The sequence below is a fragment of the Camelus dromedarius genome, chromosome 20 (assembly GCF_036321535.1).
Source record: "Camelus dromedarius isolate mCamDro1 chromosome 20, mCamDro1.pat, whole genome shotgun sequence".
In the NCBI taxonomy this organism is placed as follows: Eukaryota; Metazoa; Chordata; class Mammalia; order Artiodactyla; family Camelidae; genus Camelus; species Camelus dromedarius.
In genome coordinates this window covers 30,501,325-30,513,996 of record NC_087455.1, presented here as the reverse complement: position 1 = coordinate 30,513,996, position 12,672 = coordinate 30,501,325, and the positions used below count along the sequence as shown (strand labels likewise).

Sequence of the window (12,672 nt, the reverse complement as noted above, 5' to 3'; positions counted from 1 at the left end):
CTGGCGTACTCCTGTAGTCTGGGTATAATTATTAATAACACCCCCTTTCACTTTCAGAAGACCTAGTTTGGACAGTAACATGTGTGGACACCTTGATTTGAAGGTGAACAATTTTTTCTCCCATTGATACTATTCATTAATTGATAGGGGTAAAAACTTGCTAGTTTAAACTGTGCCTGCAGTTTTAAAAAGAAGGCCTTGAGCCACTTGCATTTTTTGCCAATTTTGCATGTTCAGATTTAAAATAAATACTATTTGTAGTCACTTTTGTCAGACTCTAGACCCCGTCTACCATTTTGCTAGCTCACACTAGCTAGTTGTTACAGTTTTAGGATTTTGTGAGTTGGTGGAAGTCAAGGTGCTAATTGAAATCTGACGTGGTTGGAGTACTAATACCATGAAAATACGCAGACGCCACAACCTGGGCCTTTTTCCTAGGAGAGCCAGTTGTTAAACATTTACCACTGCCCATAACTAACAACAAGACCACATGAATTTGCAGGTTATCAGGCACCTTGTGATTTGCAGCGAAGCACCTTTCAGCTCAAGTGTCTGTTGCTAATACATTTCCCCTCAGGCTTGTCTTAGGTCTCCCTTCAGTGAGCGAGCTCAGGACTCTTTAGTTAAAAATTGGGACCCCTTCAGGAAGGGCTACTGCAAAAGAGTGGACTTACTTTGTCCCTATTTGAGATTGTTTAAGGTGGCAGACATTTTCCTGCTAAAATTTGTTGTGTTTTAGTGTAGACCCAGGAGGAAATTACAAATGAGACTGTCTAGGGAGGCTGGAATGGAGGTTTGTCCTGGAGGAGAGCAGAAGGTTGCTTACCGGGAAGGCAGGGAAGTGGGTGACGGTGTAGGTAAGGTGTCCTTAGTTAAGGGCTGTGTTCTAGGCCAAGGAATCTGGCTCTGCTGGTCACTACTGACCTTTCTAGAGCCCGACCTACTTAGATGTTTTTTCTGATATCTGGCCTGTGAGTCTCAGCATAGGGGCATGGGGTGATTTTACTCCAAAGCAGTGATTCTCAAACTCCTCTTTGATGCCAGAGAAACCATGATTTGCTTTTGTGAACGTACTGAAATATGGATGTGTTTAAATCTGTATAAACTAGGAATCAGTCATTAGCAGAAACCTTGAGAAGACTGCCTGCATTTTAAAGAAGCCTATTTTTCAGTTTTTTATTAAATTACCTTTGCTTTTTAGGGAGTGGTTTTGTGTTCCATGAGCCCTTATTATAAGGCTAGTGGTAGCAGGATTCAGACAGTGACAAGGAAAAACTCCCTGGGGCAAAATTTAAAACAAGGGGGAGGGGGAACCTATGAAATAGCTTTCATAGATTTACCAATGAAAACAACTTTTTATGTATTTAGGGGGAAAAGGATTTGATTTTAAGTGTGTGCACTTGTGGGGCCTGCTCGGAATCACGTCCCCTGAGCTGCTTCCCAGGGCACTTGGAGAGTGAGGAGTTGTCCAAGGGGCTGAGGGTCTGCGGGCTCTGCCCTCTCCTCCATCAGCAGCTCCTGGTTCCCAATTTAGGCCTCCTGGTGAAACATGGAACAGGGTTATGACACCTAAGGAAAGGTTAAACTGTTATTCTACAAATTACTTTTTCATTCTCATAGTTGTTTACCAGCTGAAAAAAAAACTTCATTGTTCCCATCTGTCAGAGAACTTTTTTGGGTTATCACCAAAAATCCTTCACCAACTTTCCACGGAAGGTATTTTGACAGACTGAAGACAAATCAGTGTTGCCAAGTGCTTCTCTGCTTTTGCTCCTTTTTTGCTGCTCTCTGACGAACTTGAAAGTAGAAGACTCTTCAGAGTCTTCACTGTGTTAACTTGAATATTTAAGCTTTTGTAAACTCTGGTTGAAAAGTTCTCTGTGTTGGTTTTTATAAATGACTGTGCTTTTTTTCCTGAGTGGAATTCTCATTTATAAGCACGTATAATATAAGATTAATATATGAAACAAAATATAACAAAACTGTTATTTTCAGGATTGTGGTTAAAAAGAAAACACCTTCCATTTACTAGGCTGGGGAGTGCTAAAAATTAAATGGATTAGATGCATTGTCTCATTCAATTTTAGATTCCATGCCTACCTCACGTCCATCTTGCATGGAGAAATAGCACTTTGGGCACTGGAAGGAAGTCTTGTTAAAATGAGGGTAGTCATGTGTCTATAACCTATATTTGTAATCACTGTGTAATTAATATTCCCTAAGCATTAAACTAAGGTCGATTTAAGGCAGTGGTACCGGTGATAGATCCTGATATCCAGAAACCTGTTTTCTAGTGTTTGAGTGTTTTTAGTTGATTTTTTAAATAACTTCTACTGGCTACAAAAGTAACACATACCTATTACAGAAAAAAAAATTAAAACCCAACATAGCACAAAGGAGATCATTCAAATCACCCACAATCGTAACACCGAGGCAGAGCAAAATTGGTTATTTTTCAAAGGCATGAGGCTAATTAGATTTAATGACATTGCTAGAACAACTTGCATGGTACAGAGCCCAGGAACACGCCATGTGTGCAGTTGAGTATCTGTACAGTGGAGAGAATTATGAAGGAGTCTGAGTGGCAGATGCCTCTGAATTCCTTTATTTGTGGTGCTTTTGTATGTATTTGTGGTCAAAAGAGTGTAGGCCCTGAACGTTCGTTCAGGAGGTGTTTACTGAGTGCCTCTCGTGGCCCAGGAATGATCTAGGCACTGGGAATATAGTGGTGATCAGGACAGGCGATGCCCTTGCTTCCCCGAAGCTTAAATTCAAAAGGCACGTGAGCAGATGGCTCCATGTGTCTCTGCATCTCCTCACCTGCAAATGAGCACATTAATGTTAACGTGCAGGCTCATTGTGACCCTAGGTGAGGGCATCCACAGTGACTCACACTGGCAGATATTCTGTGGGTGCAGCATCCTTGCCAGGTCATGGGAGACAGGATAGATGGCAGATCTTAGGACTATTGGGAAGAAGCAAAGCAGCCCTTCCTCATGCATTTCCTGAAGCAGGTTGGGTGTCTGATACATGAACTGCTCGTGCATAAGAATTAGCGGAAGAGCAAACCTCTGCCCCCAGTGTGGACAGTCTGGTGCAGATACTTTTCCGCGGTTTATAGAGAAAGTAGGCTCTTCAAAGAATCTCTGCAAAGAGCACTTCTTTACAATTTCAGTTGATTTTCTTAAGAGTACAATAGTTTTCATTCATAAATACAGTCTTTTGATTATATGCTTTATTTCAGAATATAATGAAGTGCCTTAAGTAGTGAGGTAGCTTTAAGCAGTTACTTCAAACAAAACCAAGGAACATAACCTTGAAATACATCTCCAGTGATATTGGTGACTCTTCATAGACTAAAAAGTACAAGATGAAAATTCATGACTTACAAGAAATCATTGTATACTTACCTCCTTGATTCCCTCTGGTCTGTTTTTGAAGCCCTTGGGCAGCAAGTAAATCATAATCAACTATATTAAGTTTTAGACAGCTGATTTTCAAAAGGTCATACAGGTTTTTGTGGGTCTGTGCTAAGGTACCTTATTAAATACATTGGTTCAAATCAAAATTTTCCTTTTAATCTGTCAATAACAAGAACGTGTTGAAAGTCTGCTCTGTGCCTGCTGCCATGGGGGGCTGATCTGTTAGCGCATAGGGGAGCGGGGAGAGGGAGGGCACTGCCTGCTGCCAGGGAGCTCAGTCTCACTGGGGGAAAGAGTAAATGTCAAAGGGCTTTGGTCCTGGTTTAAAAGAAAGGAAGTAGGAGGGAGGTTGTAGCTCAGTGATAGAGCTCATGTTTAGTATGCATGAGGTCCTAGGTTCGATCCCTAGTATCTCCATTAAAAATGTATATAAATTGAAAAAAAAAAGAAAATATTAAAATAAATAAGTAAATAAAAGAAAGGAAGTAACCACAGATTTGATTGCTCTGCTACTCTGGGTTTGCCTTTCTGGTGTGTTGCCAAGTCCCCAAAGTGAAATATCAGATGTGTATGTATGTGAGGGTCCAGTACTGTTAGTAATTTTCAAAACAAATGACATGTAATATTTCTGTCTCCTTCAGGGCTCTGGAACTTCATCCGTTCTCAGTCAAGCCTCTTCTTCGACGAGCAATGGCCTATGAAACTTTAGAGCAGTATCAGAAAGCTTATGTGGATTACAAAACAGTGTTGCAGATAGACTGCGGGATCCAGATAGCAAATGACAGTATTAACAGGTAACCTAACCTGAGGCAGCTGCCTGAGGTCTACTTGTTTTATAATTGAATGAGATTTTATTTTCTTCCTCTCCATCGAGAGTGATGCCAAAGTGTAGACATGTTCTCCATCACTGGCCTTACATGAATGATTGTCTTCTCTCACTGGCTCTCTCTCTCTCTCTCTCTAGCTTACCTTTCTATCACATGACACATTTTGAGTTGTCCTCTAATACCTTTATATTTGTTTCCTGGTCCATTTATTACTGTCCATTGGATATTCTATATATATGTTTATTTTTAATAGCACAGAATGTAGCTCTTTCGTGCTGCTCAAAAATGCACAGAATTTGATTTTGATATTTGTAAATATCTATGGGGTTAGAAAGATGGTTTCAGTGATGTCATAAATCAGTACTAATTATAGGACAAGATCCAAAAATGTAGTGAAAACTGCCATGTTGAATCTTTTCTGGCAGAATTTGCAGGTGTTCATTGGCACCACACCTGTCAGTGGAAACACATCTTGTTTGTCCTCAGGAGAGTGGATGTCTTCATGAGTCTGCTAGCTATTTGTGTTATATGCCCTTTAAATAGACACCCATCTAGGATGAGTATTAACTTAAAATGGTGAAATAGCAAAGAATTTGGATCTAATTTATGTTATGACCTATTGATCCCCTGAGTGAGAATGGGCAGGTAAGAATTTCCAGACTTCCATAAGTTGCTTTCAGGTGAAACTTGAAAATGACTACTTGGATAACAGTTCTAGTTATGTATACTGTTTTCTGATTCCATCTGTCTAAAGTATAATTTCTTCCAAGTTCTTGTGTGTTACACTGTGCCCTGTGTAGTGCGCATTGCCCCACTCCCCACAAAAAGACAAAAAAGAGAAAAAACTGACGGAGTCTCTGTCTTTGGGCAAAGTAGAACATAGCTGGGGAAAAAACTCAGCGTAAGACAGAGTATCCTCAAGTGTGAACATTTGTTCATGAGGTCGGGGGACCACAGAACGGCCAGCCCCACTCTGTCCGTGCGGCTACAGCTGTTGGAGAGACGGTGCAGGGGTGGTCTGTGAAGGGCCCAGAGAGACCACAAGGAGACCTGGAACAATGCTGTAGAATATGAGGTGGCATGTTTCAAGTAATTCATTTTCTAAAATCCTGCCTTAACCTCCCCACACAGTGTCACTGCACTTTGGAGGAAACGGCTGGAAAGATCTGGGTGGCAAGTGGACAGCCATCTCGGGCACCTCCACTCTGTGGTCACAGGGATACTGTCTGGTCCTAGGCTAAGTGGAAGAAAGGGACAGATCCTGGCTGTCAGATCTAGAGTGGGACCAGATGGCAGCTTGGGCGTTCCCGGCCTCCTTGGCCTCCATCCTGCATAGTCAGGCGTGCGTGCCTTCCCGCTTTTCGTCTGGCTCATTCCTTCTTGCCCTTTAGGTGAGAACCTTCCCTGATCCACCCGTCTCCCCGGCTCACACGCCTTTCAGGGTCCCTTCCTTGGTGCCTCTGCAACGCTGTGCCCAGCTTCCATGATGTTGGTAAACTCCTTGTCCCTCTCTTTTTGTGAAGTTCTTTTCCTCCCATTCCACTAGGATTGGACTTTATCATCTTTGTAGCTGTGGACCTTGCACAGGGGTCTCCTCAGTAAAGAGTGTGGGATGAATGCATTCCCCAATAGAGAGGGCAGGGCTGACCCTGCGCTGCAGGCTTCTGCCCTTACCTTGCCCATCCTCAGTCTGGGAGTCTCCCAGGTAGCTGGGGAAACTAGGACCGTCTCACAGAGTTAGGGGTTCCCGTGAAACGGAGCAGGAAGACACCTGAAGTGCCTAACAGAGACGAGGGCCCTGTTGAAGAGGTATTTTAAGGAAATCTGGCTCATAGAGACAGTGATCACTCACATTTCTGAACTTTCTACATTACACTTAAGAAAAAGGAAGTAAAATTCACGTGACAACTCAATCAACCATTTTAAAGTGTATACAATTCAGTGGCCTTTAGTACATTCACAGTGTTGTGCTACTACCACCTCCGTCTATTCCCAAAGGGAAACTCTGTCCCCACTAAGCAGTCCCTTCCCATTCTCTCCTCCCCCAGCCCCTGGCAACCACCAGTCTGCTCTCTGTCTCTATGGATTGACCTGTTCTGGATAGTGTTCATATAAATAGAATCATACAATATGTTCTTTTGTGTCTGGCTTATTTCACTTAACAATGTTTTCAAGGTTGGTCCATGGTGTGTCATGTGTGACGACATCCTTTCTTTTTATGACTGCATAACATTCCATTGTATGGGTATATCACATTGTGTTTATCCATTCATCCGATGATGGATATTTGGGTTGTTTACACCATGTGGCTGTTGCGAATGGTGCTGCTATGAATATTCATGTGCAAGGTCTTATTTGCATACCTGCTTTCAGTTCCTTTTGTTGTATATGTAGGAGTGGAATTACTGGGTCATATGGTAATTCTGTTTGGCTTTTCAGGAGTGTATTATAATTTTTATATGTACTCAAGGAGTTTCTTTTATACCAGTTGACTTTTATGACCCATTTATTATTTTATTTTCTTAATTTTTAATTTTTTTAATTGAAGTATGGTTGATTTACAATGTGTTAGTTTCAGGTGTACAGCAGAGTGACTCAATTACACATATACATGTACATATATCTGTATATATCTTCGTTTTCAGATTCTTTTCCATTACAGATTATTACAAGATACTGAATATAGTTCCCTGTGCTATACAGCAGGTCCTTATTGTTTATCTGTTTTATATGTAGTAGTGTGTATCTGTTAATACCAAACTCCTAATTTATCCCTCCCTGCCTTTCCCCTTTGATAACCATAAATTTGTTTTCTATGTCTGTGAATCTGTTTTGGGGGGTTTTTCTTGGTTGTTTTTTAAATTGAAGTATAGCTGATTTACAATGTTGTGTTAGTTTCTGAGGTACAGTATAGAGATTCAGTTATACATCATATATATTTATTCTTTTTCATTGTAGATTACAAGTCATTGAATACAGTTCCCTGTGCCACACAATGGGACCTTATTGTTTTTCTATTCTGTATATAGTAGTTCATATCTGCTAATTCCAAACTCCCAGTTTATCCTTCCTCTCCTTCCTCCCCACCCTGCTTTCTCGTTTGGTAACTGTGAGTTTGTTTTCTTTGTCTGTACGTCTGCTTCTGTTTTGTAAATAAGTTCATTTGCATCATATTTTAGATTCCACATGTAAGTGATACCATATGATATTTGTCTTTCTCTGACTTACTTCACTTAGTATGATAATCTATAGGTCTGTCCATATTGCTGCAAATGGAATTATTTCATTCTTTTTTATGGCCAAGTAATACTCCATTGTGTGTGTGTATGTGTGTGTGTGTGTGTGTGTGTGTGTATGTGTGTGTGTGTGTATCTTCTTTATCAGTTCATTTGTTGATGGACACTTAGGTTGCTTCCATGTCTTGGCTTTTATAAATAGTGCTTCTGTGAACATTGGGGTGCATGTATCTTTTCGAATTAGAGTTTTGTCTTTTCCAGATATATGCCCAGGAGTGGCAAGAACCATTCAATTAAAAAAAAAAATGTTGTTTTATGAGAAGATGAGGCTTTGTCTGTATATATATTTTCTATATAATACCCATTTAAAAATTTCTCTATTCTTTTTCATGAATCCCCATATTTATGCTTGCTTTTCTATCTAAGTAATGATAGCTTTTTTTTTTTTAATTTAAACACCTGTGCTTATTTTGTTTGTGTCTTCCATTAACCATATTCCTCTCTTCCTCTCCAGGAATCTTATGTTACATTTCCCCGCATATACTTATTTACTCCCTGGCAACACATGATCTCTTTTCAGCTGCTTCTTCCTTCTTCTCTGCTGGTAATACAGGTTTTGCTTGAAAATTCTTTTTTCTAAAGCTGCTTTTTCTTCTGCAGTTGTGGGTGGTTATACATTATTTTTCAAATTTATTTTTTTTACACTAAAATATATGAGATTTGGTTATCATAACCAAAGAGCAATATTGAAATTTCAGTTTAAGAACTGTAGGGAAAGTATGTGTATTATATTTGCCTCTATATAAGGATAAAATTTTTACACACAAAAAGAACTACTGAGTTAACTAATTTGAATGCATTCTATAAATAACCAGTAAACTCTCAGTCTTGGGGAGCACCTTTTTAAAACCAGATGTATCCCAAAGACATAATTCAATTTTGTTTTAAAATCTAAGTATGATATTTTGGATGTCCAGAATGATGAGAAAGTGATAGTCAGGGATGTTCATCTGGATTTTATATGTTAGCAAGTGGCATTAATACAAGGATCGTTGTCGTAGACACCAGTGTCCTATTCTTCCATCTTATGCATATGAAAACAAAATGAGTGGATAATTTTTTTTGGGGGGGGGAGGTAATAAGTGGATAATTTAGAGATAAAAAAATACAAGGTAAGGGAAGCTTAACCACATGTAAATGTTTTAAGAAAAAAGCAGTATTTCATGCAACGGCAACTCATCACTTTCAGCAGCCAGTGTGCACCTGTCTTTAGTATACAGTTTGGGCATAAAATTCTAAACTACTTCTGATTATTCTCAAGAGTAATACGTTATCAATTTAGTAATTATATTCAGTGTTATGTGGGACTGTGTTATTTCTTCTAGGCTTCCTAAATTTTATATATTTATATTTCACTTTTTTAAAAATTAAAATTTTATTGCATATACATTAAAAAATTGTTTAACCAGTTAGAACTGTCTTAATTTTTCCTTTTGATACAAAAAGGATCTAAAGTTACATAGTTTGGTGCAGCTTTTAAAAGTTCTTCTTTTAAAAGTTTAAGTGGACAGCAGATAGTTCAAGATTATGTGTTTTCTACAGGGAAGTACACACATGCACAGCATTTATAAATTTTACTCTTGATATGACCATCAGTAATACAAAAAGCAAATTGCATGATCAACAGAAAACTCATTTTCTTTTTAGAATCACAAGAATTTTAATGGCTCTGGATGGACCGAGCTGGCGGGAGAAGCTGTCACCCATTCCCGCTGTGCCCACTTCCGCACAGTTGCGAGCTTGGCAACCTGCAGCAGAGGCGGCCCCAGAGCAAGTGGGAGACTCCTGCAGCCATCAGCAACCTGGTGCCACAGGTAGGGGAAGCCGAAGGTTATCGTGAGCCGTGTGTCTGTTTTCACGGTAAAGCAGAAGGACAAGGGTATGAACTCAGTCATCAGACCTGGGTTTAAGTTAAAACCCTGTCCTCCCTCTTCCTAACTACAGTCTTAAGAAGTTGCTTCACACCTCCAGTGTCTTAAGTGTATGTGAGAAGGGGGAAATGGGGAAATACGAGTAACTGTCTCATGGAGTTATTCTCAGGAACAAATGGAGGTATGCATATAAAATACTTAATGCGTGTGCTGACTATGTAAGCTTATAGTAGCCTCTTAATAAAGGTTAAGTTAGCATTGTTAATAATAAGAAAAAGAAGTAGCACATAGTTCGTACACACCACGTATGTGGCAGAGCCAGTGTAATGAGATTGATGAAATAATAAAACAAAGCCCTACAACACATGTCTAGCAGCACCTCCTGCCCTGTACCGGGTGGTCCACATCCACACCTGCATCCCACAGTGCTTGCTTTAGTACTTTGTGCGGAGTGTTTAATAGATGTGGCTTCACTCTTGCTTTCTGTTGGAGTCAACTGAGGCCCCATTTCTACTGCCTGCTTAGAAACCCCACTTGTGGCTGGAGTCAGCTTCATCTTGCAGACTCCCGGAGGCTCCTGAGCCATGATGTCCCAATGGCTAGTGTTAGACCCTCACCCTTTTCATTGCCTAGAAAGAAGGCGCAGGGAACTTCGCTTGGGGATTTTAGGTGGAGGTCTGTAGTCTCTCGAGTGCATTATTAATGGGGCCTGGCTCAAAGTAGCTATTTGCTCAATAAAGGGTAGCTATTCATTATTAATGAAGTGCATATACTAACCATCCCATAGATATATGATAGTAGGTCATAAGTACAAGTAGAATCAGCTCTTTTTTGTTCATATTTGTGTACCAATCATTAGTGAGATTGGATACCCAAGGCTTAAAAACGATGTGGGGAGAAAAGCTTGAAAGTTTTTCAGCAAATTAGAGGGAAAAAAATCCTCTGTAATATTCTGTCTTAGAGCTTATATATACACAAGAATTCTTGGGAAGTGTCATTTGGCACCACAGTGAGATCTTTTGAAACATGAAACATTAGGCAGAAATGCTCTGTAATTTGAAATAAAGGATGAAAAACCAACATTTCATGCCATTTGTGCAAAGGGACAAATAAGAGGATTGTACACATTCCAACTTTATACTTTAAATTCAGTGTGTCTATCAAGATTTTTAGATCGAAGCAGAATTTAAAGGTGTATTTTAAGTTTATGGATTTTTATTTTATATCAAATTACTCATACAGTAAAGTTATTTCATGGCTTTAGAGCTTTTAATTTTAATACTTTGTGTGTGTTAGAAAACTTTGGTTGCAATTAAGAGAAAAATCTGTTGACTTAAAGGAATGGTTTTGGCTCAAGTAACTGAAAGGGCCCAGGCAGACTCTAAAAGCAAGGTTCAGGCTCTGGCCGGAGACAGTAGAACCATAGCAGTTTTATCATGTCTGTACCTATCAGTGTTCAAACGGAGAGAGACACCATTGCTTTTGGTGGCCTTAATTTAAGGATGAAGAAATAAGTTGTTCCAAAGACCTAGTTTGTTTAGCCTGTTATTCTGTTGGCTCGAATTCCACTGGTACTTATTCTAATGAGTCATATGCCAGTCCCTGTGCTGAAGGAATGCTCTGCCTGATTGGCTTAGGCCTGAGTTTTCCTGGTCAGTGGGGTCAGCTTGCCTTGAATACATGGCCTGAACAGGAGAGGAGGGACAGCCGAATGAATATCGAGGTCCCCCGAGGAAGAAGAAAGTGGAACCTGAGCAGGGGTCAGCCATGATCATTGTAAGATAAGAGATAATAGTAATAGCTGGGACTCTGACTGCAGATATTAGAAAACCCAACCCTTCATGGCCTAAGCAAAAAAGGTTGTTTATCGTGGCTCTTGTAATACAGTCCACAAGAGTAACTGCAGGGATGGCTGGATTCAGGACTCAGAGGTTAGTCTTTAGTTCTCCATCTTGGCCTCTCTTTTGCTCTGCTGGCCCCATTCTCAGATTCTCCCCTTGTACCGCAGGAACGCAAAATAGCTCCTCCTTTTACACTCCTATTCCACGGGAGAGAGTAAGAATTACCTTATCAGAAGCTGCCACAAAAATCTTATTGTAGCTCATCGGTTCTCACAGGTCCATCTGTGACCAATTAGATTATTGTGACCAAGGGGATGTAATGTGTTGATTAATAAAACAAAGATGACCCCCAAAGGGAGGGCTCAGGTGGGATTTGCTTTACCTAAGCCGCAGGAGTAGAGAGTGGAGGTGGTGTGATTTTCCAAGGAAATCTGGAGTGCTGGACAGATGTCTGCTACAGGGTTTAATGGGTTTGTGTGTTCATTTTTCATGAAATAGTTACTCAAGCAAACACTCTAGCTACTTGTATCTCAAGCAGAGAAACAAAGGCATACCAACATGGATAAGATGAGAGAATCACTCATATTTTATTTTCTAATTTGAAAAAATAGTGTCATAATGTATAATCATTTTTATTTATAATCAGTTTATCTTTTTAATTTGTGTACAGTTTTATGTTGCATTTCAACTTTATCTCTGTACAGTGTATAGTCAAGTTAATTTACAGTACATTTAAGATTTGTAGAGATGCTTACGTGAGAATTTCCTCTTTCTTCTGTGTGTCCCATAGATGAAAAAATGTTTAAAACCCTTAAAGAAGAAGGAAATCAGTATGTAAAGGACAAAAACTATAAAGATGCCCTTAGTAAATACAGTGAATGCTTAAAGATTAACAACAAGGAATGTGCCATTTACACTAACAGGCAAGTTCTGTGTAACTGTATGTATTTCTTATGTGAATACTTTTGATTTAAAAATATAGATGGATTGATTGCGAGAGTCTTTCTCCATGGTTCTGAGAATTTATATGTCAGGTTGTTCTGTTCGTATATTTATATAGCAAAGGGAGTGCTTTTTTTTTAAAGAGGTAGGGCCATAGGATTTCCAGAGAGATGGAAAGCATGGTGGTGTGGCCTGGGAGGCCTGACGTGGTCTGCGCTAAGGTTCCTGCGCTGCCGTCGCTGCCCGGGGAGCGGGCCTCACCTCGCCCTCCGTGCCGTGGCCGGAGCAGGAAACCATTGCCCTTCAAACTGGTGTCGTAAGTGCCCCTTTCTCTTGAAGCGCTAAGGGAAGGGACTGGCATCTTTCCGTGTGCAGACTGTTCTAGAATGCTGCTCAGGTGCCACCTTTACCACATTATGGTGGAAAAGATAGTTTCCTAGAATACAGTGATTTGGGAATTTTTAGGGAGTAGA

The 12,672-nt window shown here is 40.0% G+C and overlaps 1 protein-coding gene across 3 annotated transcripts in view; it reads left to right on the top strand.

The window, feature by feature from the left end:
- The window catches only part of SPAG1 (sperm associated antigen 1), a 70,013-nt gene that overhangs the window by 45,539 nt on the left and 11,802 nt on the right, over positions 1-12,672 (top strand). For all 3 annotated transcript variants that reach the window (XM_031439385.2, XM_064476926.1, XM_064476927.1), the window contains 3 exons: positions 4,064-4,216; positions 9,193-9,359; positions 12,048-12,180. In XM_031439385.2, the coding sequence (XP_031295245.2) occupies positions 4,064-4,216; positions 9,193-9,359; positions 12,048-12,180 (453 nt within the window). The remainder of the gene's footprint in view (positions 1-4,063; positions 4,217-9,192; positions 9,360-12,047; positions 12,181-12,672) is intronic.